This window comes from Chelonia mydas, chromosome 1, assembly GCF_015237465.2.
Source record: "Chelonia mydas isolate rCheMyd1 chromosome 1, rCheMyd1.pri.v2, whole genome shotgun sequence".
In the NCBI taxonomy this organism is placed as follows: Eukaryota; Metazoa; Chordata; order Testudines; family Cheloniidae; genus Chelonia; species Chelonia mydas.
Genome location: NC_057849.1, coordinates 9,703,049 through 9,721,197, shown reverse-complemented (window position 1 = coordinate 9,721,197; position 18,149 = coordinate 9,703,049). Strand labels below are relative to the sequence as shown.

The 18,149-nt window shown below is 55.6% G+C and overlaps 1 protein-coding gene across 2 annotated transcripts in view; it reads right to left on the bottom strand.

Moving 5' to 3' along the window:
* PDE2A (phosphodiesterase 2A) overlaps window positions 1-18,149 on the bottom strand; it is a 363,204-nt gene that overhangs the window by 254,956 nt on the left and 90,099 nt on the right. Inside the window, exon 2 of one of the 2 annotated variants that reach the window (XM_037914731.2) lies at window positions 13,699-13,759. In XM_037914731.2, the coding sequence (XP_037770659.1) occupies window positions 13,699-13,759 (61 nt within the window). Of the gene's footprint in view, window positions 1-7,090; window positions 7,426-13,698; window positions 13,760-18,149 lie in introns of those variants that run through there. The other variant, XM_037914822.2, reaches the window with a different exon arrangement.

Here is an 18,149-nt window from a genome sequence, read left to right as displayed (position 1 = left end):
AGCTACAGGTACAGCACCATTCCCAGAGCTGGGAGGAGAACCCAGGAGCTCCCCTCCCAATGCCAGGGCTGGAGCCCAGGAGCCCGAACTCCCAGTCCCTGGTAGGTGCTATGGGCAGGGCACTGCACTGGATATCAGGAAGGCTGGCTTCTATTCCCAGCTCCACCGCTGACCTCATGTGTGACCTTGGGCAAGTCATTTCCCCGCTCTGGGCCTCAGTTTCCCCTTCCCGCCCTTTGTTTGTCTTTTCTAAGTGCAACACTCCCTCCCAGAGCTGGGACTAGAACCCAGGAGTCCTGTCTCCCGGTCTCTTTTCCCCAACCACTCGATCCTCCTTCCCTTTACAAAATTCTATCCCACGGTGCATCCCAGGGCAGACCTGCTAATCACCAAGGCAGCCTGTGAGTCCCAGAGAGAATTACCTCCCTTAAGGAAACACGGTTGTAAAACGCACGGCGGGAGGTGTTAATATTTCATTGTATTAGTCACTGTGGAGTAACATTTGGGCGACCTTTGAAATCGCTTCCACCGAGCTCCAAACCTCCGAGCGCTTGTGGCTGGCTGGGTGCATGCTGAAGGTCGCTGTACCAAAGGGACGGTCAGCGCGTGTAGGGCTTACTGCTCAGATCTGGCAGAGGACACCTGGGTTCCGTATCCTAGCTCTGGGAGGCAGCGAGGACTGGTGGAGAGTCCTGAACTCAGGAGAGGAAAGAGAAGGCACGGCCCAGATTCTGTAACGAGTTCCCCTACACATGGCAGGGTTTTGCTTTTCGTCTGCACTTCATGTTTGCATTGCAGCAGGGCCTAGGAACCCCAGACCCCCATTGTGTTAGGTGCTGGACAGATGCAGAATTATTTAGTCCCTGCCCCAAAGACCTTCCAGTCTAATGACGTCGTCTAGATGTAAGGGAAACAGCCACGTGGGAAACTACCTCAGCCAGGCGGTCGTAGGACTGAAAAGGAGCGGGGTCGGGGGTGCGTTTAAAGGGGGGCAGAAATCGAACGTGAGCCACCAATGTGACGCAGTTACAAAACGGGCTGGTATCATGCTGGGGTGGATTAACAGGAATGTCTTACGTAAAAACACGAGAGGTCGTTGTCCCGCTCTACTCGGCACTGGTGAGGCCCCAGCTGGAGAACTATGTCCAGTTCCGGGTGCCAGGCTTCAGGAAAGATGGGGACAAATTGGAGAAAGTCCAGAGAAGAGCAACAAACATGATCAAAGGTCGAGAAACCCTGAGCTGTGAGGAGATTAAAAAACACAGGCAGGTCTCGTCTTGAGAAAAGAAGACTGAAGGGGGAACATAATAACAGCCTTCAAATTCATTAAAGGTTTGTTGTAAAGAGAACAATGATCGATCGTTCTCCATGTCCACTGAAGGTAGAACAAGAAGCAATGGGCTTAATCTGCAGCCAGGGAGATTTAGTTTCGAATGTAGGAAAAACTTTCTAACTCTCAGGGGAGTTAAACTCTGCTAAAGGCGTCCGAGGGAGGTTGTGGAATCTGGAGGTTTAAAGACCAGGCTGGACAAACCCCTGTCAAGGCTGGTTTAGGTGGACGTGGCCCTGCCCCAGCACATGGGGCTGGGTTAAACGGCCGCTCGGGGCCCCTTCCAGCCCCACACTTCCATGATTCTATGAAAAGCAAAGTCGCCATGACAGAGAAAGAGCGGGAGAGCACAGAGAGTGCCCCTCTTCGGCACGCTGCCCCAGCCACTGGAAGCAGGCCAAAGCCTTCCAAACGTGAAGACCCAGGCCGGGGAAAGCAAAGCCATAAGAGTACCAGAGCTGGATACACCCACGACACACTGCCTCCCTAACAGCTGTACTGGAGCCGGGGGCATGTCTCTAGCTGGGACTAACACAAGGAGCAAACGGTGCATTGACTCCAGACAGATGCACACCTCGCCCTCCGCTAGGACCGAGCCTCTCTTGCAGGAGCAGTAGCGTTATCCCCTATTAGAGTAGTTCCTGGCTAACACATATCAATTAGGCTTTGATTGATAGCAGTGTCCGCAGGTAATTGCAGAGGGGCTGCTAGCAGGGGACACAGGATAATGGCAGAGCGGGACTGGGCCGAGCTGTTATATGGGGGACAGAGGAAGAATGGATGTGATGGGGCCCAGCTGCAGAGTAAGTAAGTAAGCGTGCTCAGATTAATAGCTTGGGGACAGATGGCTAGTTCTGCCTGGAAGACTGAGCGACGGCTTCCTTAGGGTCGCAGTGATTGCTTTACACTTGGCCATAAGGGGCTCTGAATGAGGGTGGGCAGATTAGGAGGTGGATCAGTGGGTAAATTCGTTAGCTCCCTTTCTGGTGGGGAATCAATCATCAAAGGCATCTGCATCGGAACAGCCCATCCCCCGGCAGACGCTGGGATCCTCCAACAAGATGCACCAGAGTAAAGGAGTTATAATAACCTGGCAGCACAAGCCAACCCTGCCCTGCTCTGCACCATCAAGTCAAGGAGTCAAGGACCTTAATATATTTTGAGATGGGCTTAGGCATGCCTATGGACAAAAGCAGCTTCTGCTAGAGTGGAATTTACAAGGGCGTTCCATCTGCGTGCTTCAAAGCCTGAGATGAAGCGCAGGAAGAATTTGCCCTGCTCCCCACCCAGGACGTATCCCATGTCAATCTGCAGCCTAGCACCAATGCAGCTGGAGTATTAATATCGGGCTAGCGTGCCTTTCATGCCAAAGACGGTTACGCTACCGTTTCAGAGGCAGCAGGTGCTACGGGCAGGGCGCTGCATGGGGTGTCAGGAAGGCTGGCTTCTATTCCCAGCTCCGCCACTGAACTCATGTAAGACCTTGGGCAAGTCATTTCCCCTCTCCATGCCTCGGTTTCCCCTCCCGCCCTTTGTTGGTCTTGTCTACATGGATTTGGCAGTGCAGGGCTAACAAAAGCATAAAGCAGGAAATGCTTAGCTTAGCCAGGGATGGTGGCAGCTCTGGCTCCCACTCACCCCCATGGAGCAGGCCACTCGCAGCTCCTTGTTGGGTCCCAGCCCGATGGTGCCCAACGAACCGGGCAATACCCCAGGCTGCCCCTGAGCCCCCACCTCACCCCGCCAGCTGGCCCTGCTTCCTGGTGGTCTGGTCACTTGGCTCACCGGAGTGAGTGGAAGCGCCAGAGCGGTGCTATCACACCCCTCCACGCTTGATGCACCGTGTCATTGCCCGAGCTCAGAGGCATCCAAAACACAGCCATGGGGCTAAAGCAGCCTCTGGCATCCTAGCTGTCCTCCTGCAGCCTCGCCTATAACATCGGGGCCAGTCACAGGCCCCCTCCACTCCACCACCAAGGCAGATACAAATGGCGTCATGGGCATTTATCACTGAGAATCAATTGCCGGGGCTGGGGCTGGAACTCCGTCCTCCCCAGGGTTCATTCAGTCCCGATGTAACTCACACTGGCTAAGTTGTGATGTGTCCCACGCAGGGCTGGACACATACGTGGCTAAGAGCCCACTACTGGCACTAGCCAGCGGAGTTTCTCCTTTAGCCCAAGTGGCAAACGCCCAGGCTCTTAGGGCTGAGAATCCCAGGTTCCAATCTTGCTGCTGACCTACTGGGGTCTGTGTTACGCTTACTCACCTTGAAGTCAAAGGGGGTGCCATGGAGTAACTCGATCAGGATTTAGCCCACTGTAAACGTTTAGGCTCAGTCTGCAGGGGCCTGGCAAGCTGCTAGGATGACTTTGAGCTTGCAGGGAACCCCTTGTTCACGTTCCAGCACATCAAAGGCAAGGGTGGGGTGATTTCCCAGCCCATGTTTTGGGGGGCATCCCTAGACACCGCCATGTCCCTTCCCCTCACCAAGAGATCGCTTCTCCGCAGGGCTCATCGGGATATCGCTAAGGAGCACCAGTGTTTGGGGGAAGGGTGGTGCTCAAGGTGTTTTCGCTGTCCCCACATCCCCATCTCTAGCCGCACACGCCCGACCCGGCACCAAGCCAAACCGTGGCGTGTTCTTCAAGACCAAAGCAGAATTCTCGCCAGCAAAGGGCATTTACTAGGAGTCTGCCATGCTGCACTGCCTTCCCCCTCTGGTCCTACGAGGGAGCGTCAAGAGAGAAATCAAAGGACTGGATTTCCCACCCCTCTTATCGGCAACACGTGCTATGCTGGGACGTAGCCTTTAGCCACCTGTTACAGCTCTGGCGCCACGTCACCGGCCTTCAGGGCCACAACATTAGTTCGCTCCATCCTGCGCATCCCTCTGCCACTCTCTCTCGGGAGCGAGCCGCCCGCTGACTAGCTGGAAACGGAGTCATACGCTGGGCAGCGGGTGAGATAGGCTAGTCAATTTCAACATCCTTGCTGAGATAAAGGCCGGTCAGTTTCACAATGGATGGTTCAAAACCCACAGGGTGGGTGATTATGGATAACCTCACCATCAGTCAACCAAACGGACCCTCTCTTTCTCACACACGCACACACACATGCACACCTCTTCGCCTCCTCCCCCGGTCACCCCGCTGTGTGTTCCCAGATCATTAAGAAACCAGAAGCGCTGCTGTCTTGATGCACGGCCCTTAACTCCTTGGGACACCTTATCTCCTCTTTCCTGGGAAAGTGCCTGGCACGCTGCAGCCTGCAGACACATGATGCCTATAAACAAATTAACATCTCCACTAAGCAGAGCACTGGCCAGGTTTTGTTATCTGAAGGATATCAGCGCGGCTGGCATTGTTTGCTTCTGTACAGTAGCCGCCTTCGGGCTCATTTCCTCTTTCCCCTTCAGCAGCTCTCAGTTATTTCTCGTGTGCTATCTTCCTTCCCCTCTCTTTGCAACACACACACAAAGAAAAAAATCAAATCAATAGATACTGTGTATGCACCAGTAATGCTGCAAAGGAGAGTGCTATAAAAAAGCTCTTTCACTCCCTCCTTCTTTCCCTGTTTTCCACACACCCGTTCCTTTCTGATCTACCTACAAACTTTGGCTGTTGCACATCACTATATTATTATGAATTCTTTTGCAATAATGCCCAAGGGTCATGGCCCAGGACCCACTGTGCTAGCCGCTGTTCAAACACAAAACAATCCAGTGCTTCTGTTCTGTCTCAAACACAAGAACAATGAAACAGAAAGGTGGCAAATTCAAAATGGATACAAATGCAATGCTGCCTTGTAATTGGCCTGTGGAACTCACTGCCACAGGATGCCGCGGAGGCCAAGATTTTAGCAGGCTTCAAAGAGGGATCTCTAGCTGTCAGGGATTAGGATGAGTTTTCCAGGGGAGGCAAATGATCCCACATCGGCCTGGTCTGGAGTTTCTTGCCACTTCCTCTGAAGCATCTGGCACTGGCCCGTCAGAGACAGGAGACTGGGCTGGATGGACCTTGGGACTGATTCAGTCTGGCAACTCCTATGCTCCTAATATCCAGGCGTCATCCACGTACAATCAACTGGTGACAGCCAGGTCCCGAGTGGATTTCATGGGGGTGCTGGCTCTCCTCCTGTCCAAGGGTCGACCCCAACTAAGGCTAAGATAGTGTGTGAAGCAAGAACGCCGGAGCCTTTGTAGAAGTGAAGGGGCCACCGGCACCCAAACCAGGGGAGCCAGGGTGGGCACACCCCCCCACACACACTTTTTAACATCGGTGTAGTTTGGGGGCAGGGGGCAGCGTTTCCCACACACACCCAAACCGCAAGCCTCAGGCAGATGCTGCGCTTCGCGGTGGGGGAGCTGATCTCCCTGCAAACGCGGGGGCTGGGAATAGGCCCTCTGTCTCTTTAGACTTTCTGTATTTACTGACGAAGGCTCCATGCAAACTTAGCTGCCCGGGTGAAATTTCTGTCCCGCCTTCCATGGGAGGGGGTCCAGTTTGCTGCCTGGTGGGATGGGAGCAGGGGCCCAACACAATGGCTTCGTTCCCTGCAGGGAGGGCAGGTAGAAAGGGTTCAGCAAGCCAACAACAGGCAGGCCAGAAAGGGCCTTCAGCAAGTCTTAGGGATCAGAGACGCTAGAAGTTTAAGGTCCTGCTCACTCTGGGGTTTGGCCATTGACTCGGATGGAAGCAGGATAGGGCCCTAGCCTCTCGCTGGTTTCACTGTTGCCTTCTGCATATAGACAACGCTCCCTGCTCTGCAGGGGAGTGCTCCCGTCCTAGGCTGTTAGAGGCTCCGGGACGACGTACAGCAGAGAGCGCAGCAGGTCAGACCGGCCCCCAGCAGTGGCTAACCCCAGCGCTGCCGAGGAATGTGGTCTTCCCACCCCAAACACCCCTAGCCAAGAGCCCAACGGCGTAGCGGACAATCTCTTCCTGACCCCTACACAATCAGCTCACGCCCTGAAGCCTGAGATCTGATTACCTCCCAATTACCCCCGGGGTCACTGGCTGTAGATTCACGTAGCTTCTGACCAGCAGTGCCCTTTCTCCCTCCCCCCGCCGCTGCTTGCTCTGTCCTGGCACCAGGGAGATGGCAGCTCAGAACCTGTGGCTGCTTCTGCTGGGGCTGCAGCATGCATCTCAATGGGGGACCTCGGGTATGTTTAAATAGTTTTGGCACATGAAACGAAAGAGCCTAAAGGCAGCGTCATAAGGCCCCTGTGGGGGGAAAAGACCAGATCCTCAGCTGGTGTAAATTAGCAGGGCTCCCTTGCTTTCAATGCTGATTTACACCAGCTGAGGATCTGCTCCTAAGTCTCCTGCAGAAGATTCTCTGACAGATACTCACACAAACACCTGATGACTACGCAACTTGGAAGGGGTGCGTGCGACACACACAAGCTCACACACAAACACACACGCAGAGCAGGGGGGGAGAGAACAAGGAAAAAGCAGCTGTGTGGACACAACTGAGAGACATCCGCACCAGGACGAGAGAAAAACCAGAGGCAGGAGAGGAGGAGGAAACAGACGAGGAAGAGAGAGAAGGGAAAGCATGAGAAAGGAGGGGAAAGAAAGAAAGAGGGAGTGGAACAGAAGAGAGGCAGAAAAGTGCAGAAGAAAGCCGGGAACTGATGATCCAGGGTGAGACCAGAGGGAGAGACAAATGAGCTGGGTCTGGGCAGGGACTAGGAATTTCAGGAACTGCCCTTGGCATTAATAATAAAAAGTGAAGGGTTTTTGGCCTTACACTGTCCTGGATGTTCTCCATCTTCCAAGCCCATCACCAGCCCCCGAGATGGTCGCAGGGATCTCTGGACAGGGCAGCTCGCCGAGGCTGCGAGTGGATGTACTCTGTCTGCAGGAGACGAGGCCGTCCTACCCGTTTCCTCCAGTCCCCTGCAGGAATCTCACTTCTCTGCAGCCGCGAGCGACCTCAGAGGTAGAAGCTGTTCCAGACGGCTGTGCGGATCGGAGCCTGGAGCGCATGGGGTCCACCCGGCGAAGGGGCGGGGGAGGGACACACCAGAGGGACACCTCGCGCTGTCTAGCAAGCAAACCACACGCGAGGGAACTCAGAAGCTCACTGTTTTGAGCCATGTCTCCGCCCCCCACCCCCAATCATATCTCCCTTTCCAGCTGCGGTGAGAGCAGCTGCTTAGCCTGGACTCGCTGGGTTGATTGTACTCCTGTTACCCTCCCCTCGGTGGCGACCACAGCCGTGCCTCCATGTTATTGTCCGGCCTAACTTGGGATGCTCCATCTACCCCAGCTGCCTTGCCCGATACTGCCAGCACATCCCTATGCCTCCTCCAAAAGTCACAGGCTGCAGGAGCATTCGCAGGGCCAGAGGCTTCTCCCAGAAGCGGACGGAGGCCACTTAAACCCAGAGGAAACGTCCCATTGCTCGTTGGAATGATCCTTCTGTGCTGGCACTGACCTTTCCCAGCGGATGGGGGGGGGCCTGAACCGTGCCATCCCGCTCGCACCTACACCGGCGGAGTTACGAGGCGGGCAGGTAACCGTCCAAAATCAGGGCCTGATCCTCCAGTGCTTCCTCACGACAGCTGCTATTGAAATGTTTGTGTGTGTGAGGGCTTGCAGGGCGGGGCCTCCCCTTCCTCAGGCCAGGGGGTAAGGACAGGGCCAAGCAGTGATCTGCAATTACTGTACACGCCAATTAGTGCTTGCAACGATCAGACCGGCAACGCCAACCTCCAGCACGACAGACACACCACCTCCAACAAACAGAACGGCATCCACCCCATTCGCCAGGGGCCGGGCTCGCAACTGCACATTCCACCTCAGGGCCCGGGCATGCGCGCCTTGCTCCCACACGTCCTCTGTGCCTGCAGGAGCCGTCAGGGCATAGCAGGGTCGGCCGTGACCCATTGAGGGCCTGAGCCAAAAGCCACTGAAATCAATGGAAGCTTTTCCATTGACTTTAACGGCCTTTGGATCAGGCCGGCAGAGTCCGATCCTGCCTTCAGCGGAAGCCAGGTCCCAGTGAACCGCCCAGGGTTTGAGCCTTGAGCAGTAACTGATTGCTTTAAAGTTCAGACTGTCCCCAGCCTCACAGGCTTCCATGTCAGGAGATGTTGTGCCTGCCAGCCAGCGTTTGCTAATCTCTACTGGCCTGAGCCCACAATGGAAGACCCCTCAACAGGTGCCCTCTGGGGCCCAGGCAGGATTAATATTTTGCTCTTTCACCCCCGGCTCTCAAAGCGCTTTCCAAGTCCCACGGACTGACAAGACCCAGGGAGAGTAAGTGACTAGCCCAAGGCCACTCAGCAGAGGTGGGAACAGACCTGCCTGCTGGTCCTGGACCCTGTCCGCAGCTCCACACTGCCTCCCAGTGCCCATAGACCCAGCCCAGCTGTTTCCTACTGCTGGTGATTTTGCTACAATTTGCAGAGGGCTAGATCCCACCACCCGGGCTCACAACGACCCTGTGGGCCAGCCAGAGGAAAGATTGGCTCCTCAGCATGGGTCAGGCTGGCAGGGTCTGGCTTAGGGTCATGTTCTTAACGTCAAGGGATTCTTAGCCCCCCAGGAGTCATTGTGTGACCATCCAAGTCATGATGTGTTACTAGGCATAGGATAGCAGGAGTCAAGCCCATGCACAAGGAAGAGTTTTTGCAGACCTGGGCAGCCAGGACCAACTCCCATGCCCACTGAGCTCCGAAGGAGCTTTGCCATTGCCTCGAGTGGGACCAGAGTGTCTATGAGGAGAACGATCTGGGATCTCCTGTTTTTCCTTTTTATTACTATCTATGGTACTTATATGATGCCCCCTTTACAGCAGTATCTGAGCACCTCCCACTCTTTAACGGAATAGCCTCCCGAAACCCCTGCCAGGCAGGGCAGTGCTATCATCCCCACAGCACAGATAGGAAACTGAGGCACAGAGAGACTAAATTACTTGCCCACGGTCACACAGGAAGCCTGCAGCAGAGCAGGGCTTAAACCCGGGTCTCCTACGTGGCAAGCTCACACCCAAACCACTGGATCATCCGCCCTCTCACCTATCCTGCCTTTATTCCCCCTCAGAGGTTCCACCTCCCATCCAGCATTGAGGGCTGGCTACCGCTCCCCCTGCTGCTCGCAAAGGCTGTTCCTTCAACTGGCCAGCCGGGAGCGACACACGGCCCTTCCTGAGCTCTAGCGAGAGCAGAACACCTTGGATGGCACCTGGACTGCGACCCACCCCCATGCCGCCGGGCGTGCATTAGACAAGCCCCAAGTGCTCTTTGCACACTGGTTTGTGTTAAACGCCCCCTCACCAGACATTTTTCGTTAAGAGGGAAATAAATGTTCTTTCCCTGTTTTCCAATCACAAATCAATCTGCCATTGCCCCCAGCTATTTGCAGGCCATTTTTTGTCTCCGGTTATTGCCTCTCAGCCTTGTTCAGCTCATTCCCCTCCCTGCATTCGTGGGCTCTTGATTAACACTGCCAGGTCCCATCCCGCGTGCGGGAAAGTCTGCAAGGGCACAGGGGCCCTGAACAAATCTCTGGCTAACAAACCCCGTCACTGCCCAGCATCGCTGCTAAGGAAGCAGGGCAGCAAAGGGACATTTTCCAGATCAAATCTGGAGGATGGAGTTCCCTTGTAGAGAGGTCCTACATGAGACCTACACACCACCTGAGTCACCTTCTGAGGGTATAAGAAACACCTTGTATCGCCTCCCACATAGGAGAGTACGGAAAGAATTCCTGGCCTGTATGATATTAATGACATCTGAGCTTTTAAAAACTGGCTGGATTTGTTTTCAATCCAAGGTGCTCTTAGCTGGCAGTTTGCATCACCCTCAGCAAGGACAGTGGAACTAGAATGGTCAGTTTCAGCTTGCGTATAGTCAGTTTCACTTCCAGGTTGTCAGATAGTAGCACAAGTCTGTGGTGTTTGGCTTCCCCAGTACCTTGCTAGGTTCAGGTGCTAGACTGGACCCCAGGAGATTTGGGTTAAAATGTCCAGCCTTGCCACAGACTCCCTTTGGCCCAAATCCTCAAAGGTATCCCAGCGGAGCTAGGTGCCTAAATACCTTTGAGGATCTGGGACTCTCTGGGCCTCAGTTCCTCATCCGCAAAATGGGGATAATGAACTTTCCTTTGCCCATCTTGTCTATTTAGATTGCAACCACTCTGGGGCAGGGACTGTCAATTATTGGGTATTTGCTCAGGGCTACTGTAATACAAATATGGATTTCATTATTTATCCAGAGCAATCTGAGGCCTTACACTCCACCGGCCCCCTCCACAAACTGCAACATGGAAAACATTGCTACGTCACGTATTTGGGGGACATACTGCTACAGTTGTAATAATAACCCTTTACACTTCACTGTCAGCTTCCACTGGAGGATTAACAAACCAAGCCTCCCAGCCAGGCTGGTAAGCATTCTTATCCCCATTTTACAGATGGTGCAACTGAGCGAGACCGGGGTGATTAAGTGTCTGTCCCAAGGTCCTGCGGGGAGTCTGTGTCAGAGACGGGACAAGAGCACAACTCCCACCTGTATACCTTCACCACAAGACTGCCCTTCCTCGCCCTCTGCCAAGAGGTCTCAAATTTAGTGTTAACCAGAAACTACCAGAGAGCAAAAGGCATCGGCCCTGGGAGGATAGAGAGGCCAGGGGTTAGAGCACTAGGAGATCATCTAGGAGATCTTGGTTCCCGTTTATGGTCTCCCACAGACTTCCTCTGTGATATAGAATCATAGAATATCAGGGTTGGAAGGGACCTCAGGAGGTCATCTAGTCCAACGCCCTGCTCAAAGCAGGACCAATCCCCAATTTTTGCCCCAGATCCCAAATGGCCCCCTTAACGGATTGAACTCACAACCCTGGGTTTAGCAGGCCAATGCTCAAACCACCGAGCTATCCCTCCCCCCATGGGCCAAGCCACATGGGGTAGGTGGACCCCTGGAGCTGGGCGTGTGATTTCCAGGTGGAGGAGACATGCATGGGCTAGCTCTGATCAGCGAGCATGTTACACAGAGAGGGGTAGCCCCTGGGTTGGCAGCCTCAATATGCCCCTGGCCCCCAAGGGGGATGTACTGGGACCTGGCTGCTACTCTGTTTATGGGGAGCTGGCTGGAGCATGTCTCCTGAAGCTAGGAATGACACCCCCCCCCCCCCGCCCTGGCCTGCCCCCAGCTCCAGGTCTGGGCATAGCTGGCTGCTCTGTGCCCAAACTCCCCAGCTATAAAGCAGGAATATAATAATCCCCCACCCCAGCCCCGGGGTTGCGGCCAGGAGGATGTGGAGGCGCTGGGGGGCAGGGGACATCCCTGGCTGTTCCCCCCAGCCCCAGCCCCAGACGGTGGCTCCCTGCGGGTTCCCAGGAAGTCCCTGGCACGTTACCGTATCAGGCAGCGCTCGGCAGGGCAATAAACCGGCTGGGTAAAAATAAACAGACGCAACCTGCCATCGTTTGGATCCGGAGCCGGCGGGCGGGTCAGTTACGACAGGAGCAGGGGCGGGCTGCGGGAACAGACAGGCCCCCCAGCTGGCACCAAGGGGGGATGAGCTGGGCGGGGGGCGGCTGGCAGCCCCGTCCGCCCCGCGGGCCGCAGCGGGTTTGATCCCACCCCAAGGCACGGGCAGAGGGGCCCGCTCTGCCTTGCCCACCCTGCCGGGGCCCGGAGGGGCCAGGCCGGGGCGGTGGCGGGGGGAACCCGCCCGGGATGTGACCCGCGCCGGGCCCGCCGCGGTGACTGGGCGGAAGTTTGCGCCGGCTTTCCGCGGCCCGGGGCTCGGAGCAAACACAGCGGGCGGCGCGGGGCCAGCCCCGGTGCAAACCAGCCGCAGACCCGTCCCGTCCCCCAGCCCCGGAACCTCCCTCCCCCAGCCCCACCCGGCTTCCCCAGGAGTGCGGCGGGGCCCCCTGCCCCCGGGGGGCTCCGCACCGCGCCCCGCCGGCCGCCAATCGCTGCAGCCGGGACGCCCCCCCGCCGCCCCCCAAGGCGCTAGGCTGACAACAGGAAAGTTCACCCAGGCTAGCGAGAGACACCCACGGTCCGCTTCCCCCCGGCCCCTCCCGCAGCCCCGATCGCCGCCAGCCAAGGGGGGGCGAGGGGGCTGAAAGTGGGGGGGGGGGGGAGGAGAATGAATGAGGGACAAGAGCGAAAGGTGGAAAGAGCTTGTGAGCGAGATGGGGGTGGATAAGGGAGGGGAGAGAGAAGGGGAAGAGTGAGAAAGAAGATGTTGAAAGAGGGGAAAGAAAAAGTGGAGAGAGAATATGAAAGAAGGGGAGAGAGAAGGAAAAGAGACTGAAAGGCGAGAGAGAGGTGGGAGAAAAGAGAGAGAAGGGAAGAGAGAGGGGAGGAGAGAGAAAGAACAAGAAATGTAGAGAGAGAGAAAGAAGGGGAAGAGGTTGAAAAAAGGGGGGAGAAAAGAGAGAAGGAAAAGGAGACTGAAGGAGAAGGGAGAAGGAAAGAGAAATGGAGAGAAAGAGAAGGGAAAAGAGAGGGGAGGAGAGAGAAAGAACAAGAAATGGAGAGAAAGAGAAGGGGGAAGAGCGGTTGAAATAAAGAGGAGGGAGGAAAGAGAGAAAGAAAAAGAAAGAGAGAAGGGAAGGAGGAGAGAGAAAGAAAATGAGAGAGAAGGAAAGAGGGGGGGGGAGAGAGAGAAATAAAAAGAAAGCGAGAGAAGGGAAGAGAGGGAGGGAGAGAGAAAGAAAAAGAAAGAGAGAAGGGAAGGGGGAGAGAGAAAGAAAAAGAAAGAAAGAGAAGGGAAGAGAGGGGGAGGAGAGAGAAAGAACAAGAAATGGAGAGAAAGAGAAGGGGAAGAGCGGTTGAAATAAAGAGGAGGGAGGAAAGAGAGAAAGAAAAAGAAAGAGAGAAGGGAAGGAGGAGAGAGAAAGAAAATGAGAGAGAAGGAAAGAGGGGGGGGGGAGAGAGAGAAATAAAAAGAAAGCGAGAGAAGGGAAGAGAGGGAGGGAGAGAGAAAGAAAAAGAAAGAGAGAAGGGAAGGGGGAGAGAGAAAGAAAAAGAAAGAAAGAGAAGGGAAGAGAGGGGGAGGAGAGAGAAAGAACAAGAAATGGAGAGAAAGAGAAGGGGAAGAGCGGTTGAAATAAAGAGGAGGGAGGAAAGAGAGAGAAAGAAAAAGAAAGCGAGAGAAGGGAAGAGAGACGGGGAGAGAGAAAGAACAAGAAATGGGGAGAGAAGGGAAAGCGGGAGAAAAGAGAGAGAAGGGGAAAGCCCTAAGGGGGAGAGAGAAAGCAGCAGCAACGGGAGGAGGCAGAGCCCGGTGCCCGCTGGATGCGAGCCCACCCCCAACCTCCCGGAGCCCCCACCCCAGCCCCCCAGCGCCGCCGGCCGGAGAGCCCCAGCGGGAGCGGGGCGCGGCTCCTACCTGTAGCGCCTCGGAGCTGGGCAGCGTCTCCTCCGCCTTCAGGAAAACCTGCTGGCCCCGTCTAAAAAATTGAACAACCGCAATGAGTATGTGGGGCAGGATCAGGACCATGCTGCTCCCGGGCCGGCTCCGCCACGCGCGGAGGTTTGTCTCCCTCCTCGGCCAAGGCCCGTCCTAGCTCCGCCGCCGCCCCTCCCCTCGCCTCCCCCCCCGCCGCTGCCAGGGGCTTGGCTTCGCATCCACACCTGCTCCCCAAAGCGCCGGGGCCGGGCGCAGCAGCCGCCGCGGGCTGTCACGGGGCAGGCAGAGCCAGGCGCTGGAGCGGCTGCAGGCAGCAGGCACTGGCAAGGGGAAAGCAAGGAGAGGGGTCCTCTGGGTCCTAAGCACCTGCGGGAGGGAGCCCGGCCAGCGCCCAGGCCGGGGGGCTAGAGTCAGGGCATGTCCCTTGGCAGACATGAGGCTGGTGGAGGGGGGAATGCAGTCACCCAGCAGGATCCAGCCATGCTGCAGTCCCAGGCCACACAGGGATGGGAGAGCCAGGCGTAGCTCCCTGGTCCCTCGCTTCTGAACCGCCCCCAGATCTCCAGCTAAAGAAGGATCCCTCAGCTGTTAGCAGTAGTAGGTCCTTTATCCTTGGCTGCTAGAGGGCACCCTGCACACACACACTCACAGCCACTGTTAGCAGTAGTAGGTCCGTTATCCTTGGCTGCTAGAGGGCACCCTGCACACACACACTCACAGCCACTGTTAGCAGTAGTAGGTCCTTTATCCTTGGCTGCTACAGGGCACCCTGCACACACACACTCACAGCCACTGTTAGCAGTAGTAGGTCCGTTATCCTTGGCTGCTAGAGGGCACCCTGCACACACACACTCACAGCCACTGTTAGCAGTAGTAGGTCCGTTATCCTTGGCTGCTGGAGGGCACCCTGCACACACACACTCACGGCCACTGTTAGCAGTAGTAAGTCCTTTATCCTTGGCTGCTACAGGGCACCCTGCACACACACACTCACAGCCACTGTTAGCAGTAGTAGGTCCGTTATCCTTGGCTGCTACAGGGCACCCTGCACACACACACTCACGGCCACTGTTAGCAGTAGTAGGTCCTTTATCCTTAGCTGCTACAGGACACCGTGCACACACACACTCACGGCCACTGTTAGCAGTAGTAGGTCCTTTATCCTTGGCTGCTACAGGGCACCCTGCACACACACACTCACAGCCACTGCGTTGCGATGTGCTATGACAGCGTTAGTTTAATCGTGCTAGTGCCCGGAGGTCCCAGCTGAGGAATGTGGAGTACACAGCTGGGGAACCGAGGCCCAGAGACATTAAATGACTTGCCCCAGTTCATGGACGGAGTCTGTAGCAGAGCTAGGAATGGAACCCAAGTCTCAGACCGGTGCCTTCCCCCACCCCCAGCCTTCCTCTGGTCCCACTAGGTGTAGGAGGCAGAAAGTGGTAGGGCCTGCAGGGGATCTGGGTGGCACTGGGGCAGGCTGCCCTCGCTTAGGCTCCCAGTGCCGCCTGGAACCAGCTTAAAATGAGAGAGGTCCCAAGCCACTAAGCGTGACTTTCCCCTGCCTGGGGGATCTGGGGCTCTGCTCTGGTTAGTGGGTGAAGCCGTAGAGAGTAGCCTGCTGGGCCATGGTGTGCAGGGCCCAAGGAGGTGCCCATGAGGAAACCCTGCGAAGGGCTCGCCTTGCTCGGGTGAGCAGCCCCACGGATTCCAGCAGCACTACTCACCCCTTGGGATCTGGTGTAGACAATCAGCCTGTGGAACTCCCTGCCACAAGTAACACAGGGGAACTGGAGGGAAGGTGAATTCTCTCGCTTTCCTGCTCGCCAATGAAGAAGCCAAAAAAGGGCAGAGCTGGGCCAAGACACCAGCCATGCAGCAGCTCAGGCACCAGCCATCACTAATATCTATCTGTTTGTTCACACCCAGCGGGGGGCTGACAAATCCTGGGGTTTGGAGAAGCCCAGAGCAGCCTCCCCTCTCCCAGCACTTGCGGACAATCAGTGGGGAGAGGGCTGGGCCTCGCCTACAAGCTTCCACGCTGCCCAGGGATCGGGTCATCCACACATCACATTGCCTGGGGAGACGGTGTGGGATGGGGGGCTCTCAGACAGGATCAGCAACATGGCCCCCCACTGGTCAACTCGCCACACCCCACTCCTGAGCACACCGCAGATAAAGCCACCTGCCCCTCACCCGCCCACCAGAGCAGCCCACACAGCTCAGATCCCAACTCTGCACAGACACCCTGTGTGGCCCTGTGCAAGACATGTCATCACTCTGCATCAGCTGCCTCCTGCCTGTACATAGGGATAGCGATCCCTCCCTTCTCCAGCCCTCTGTCTGCTTCTGCTGTAAGCTCCTAGGGGCAGGGGCTCACACAACCGTGCCAAGCACAATTGAGCCCTGATCTCAGTCGGAGCCTGGCGGCACGGGTGGGACACACATCAGACTTCATTGATTGAAGCAGTTAAACTAGACGGTCTGCCCTTTGAACTCCCCTGATCAGAAATACCCCGCCCCCTACACACACTCACTCGGTGACCACTGTACCATACTGAAGCAGTGTGAAAATATCTCCAGCTCCCCCCGCCAATAACTTTGCCTTCCAAATCACGGCGCATTAGCCGAAAAACTCCATGCCAAAAGAGAATCCTTAATTCTGCTTTCCTGCTGCCGGGGCCCTTTGTGCATGTTTGAAAAGTTGAATAGCATCTGTCCTTCCTTTCCTTCGACAAGATCGCTCCCAATGTGGGGACCACTGGGGCACAGCCACAGAGAAACGTTCAACGAGCCGCCACGCATATGTTTTAATAAAGTGATCCGTGTCCCTGGGAAAAGCCCCGGGCAGGCCGAGTGAAGGAGCCGATCAGTAAATAAATCAGCGGAAGGAGGGTTTGATTTCAGGTGAGCCGCTCTTCGCCTTCTGCGGCTGTTTGGCTTTGGAGCCTTCTCTTTGCTTTGAAATATGGACCAGTTACCAGGCTCTCGTATGTGTGCTGACTCCTGATTACCACGTACAAGCCATTGCTTTAACGTCTGTCTCCCCATCCTGCTCACTATGTGGCTGCACTATATCATTTTGGTCCCCAGTTCTCAGAGCAACAACCCTAGGGCTATTCGTACACAGGGCCAGCGAACCTCTAACCTCCAGCGCTCAAGTCAAAGCATCTACCACTTGAGCTAAAGGAATAATTCCTCTAGCTGTCAGCCACTAGTAGGCTATTGTAACTGCTGTAGACAGCCACTAGGGGGAGACATGACCAAACACAATGAGCACCCACACAACACCCCCATGAGGTCTGGGAGCGTTATTACTATAGGTAAATAATGGGGTAAAATTACTCCCCAACATCAGCTGACTGGCCTTTTAAGGTAGCTATACTCCTACCCCCTGTGGCCTCACTTTAGGCCTGTGATGGCTCGTTGCTATGGATATTGGCACAAAGCAAAATTTGGGCCCAGATTTGTTTGATTTCAAAATGCGTTCGGGACAAAAGTTTAGAAAAAGTGAGCAGGGCTCGGGAAACAATACCACATGTCCTACAGCCGCATCAACAGCGAATCCTGAATGATCACAGAGACAGCTCTTTGGAAGGGTGGTCTTTTGGATACAGCTGGGAGCCAAGTGTTTTGGATTCAGTTCCCAGCTCTGCCCCAGCCTCCCACCGTGATTGTGGACCCCCAACACCCCACACCCAGGGGATTTCAGGAAGCAACCTTCGCCATTGTGCCGCACTTCTGCATTAGGTTATCAGGGAATTCACAGACGTGGGTTGGCCAGTTTCCGGGGTGCCACCACCCGCTTCCTGATAGGCCACATGGTCACGTGGCCCTGATCACTGGCTCCTATATATATAAACTTCCTGCTTCCATTCTGGCCTTGGCTCGCCATTGCCTGCTAGCTGCTGCTTGGACCCTCCTGACCCCGCCAGCCGCCACACTGTACCTTCTCCTTGGACTGGATCTCCTGGTGATCAGTCCTTTTGGGTGAACTCTGACCCCTGATGGTGACTGCCCCTTAACCCGCCTGACTCCGGGATAGGGTGACCAGATAGCAAGGGTGTAAAATCGGGACAGGGAGTGGGGGGTAATAGGAGCCTATATAAGAAAAAGCCCCAAATATCGGGACTGTCTCTATAAAATCAGGACATCTGGTCACCCTGCTCCCAGGCGTGACAATGACCTTGGCCAAGTCACTTATCTCCCTGTGCCTCAGTTCCACCTCTGGGCAGCAGGGATAACTGGCCGAGCAGAGCGAGGTTTCACACTGAACTCTGTGGCTGCTCTCTCTGTAATACAATAATGCTGCAGCCAATCAATTCCAAACTTTCCTGGGCTGTTGAGGCACCACTGGGAAGAACCCGATCAACTGGGGTGAAAAGCAGAAAAAGGGAAAAAACCTGATTAGTGAGAGCAAAATGAGGCCT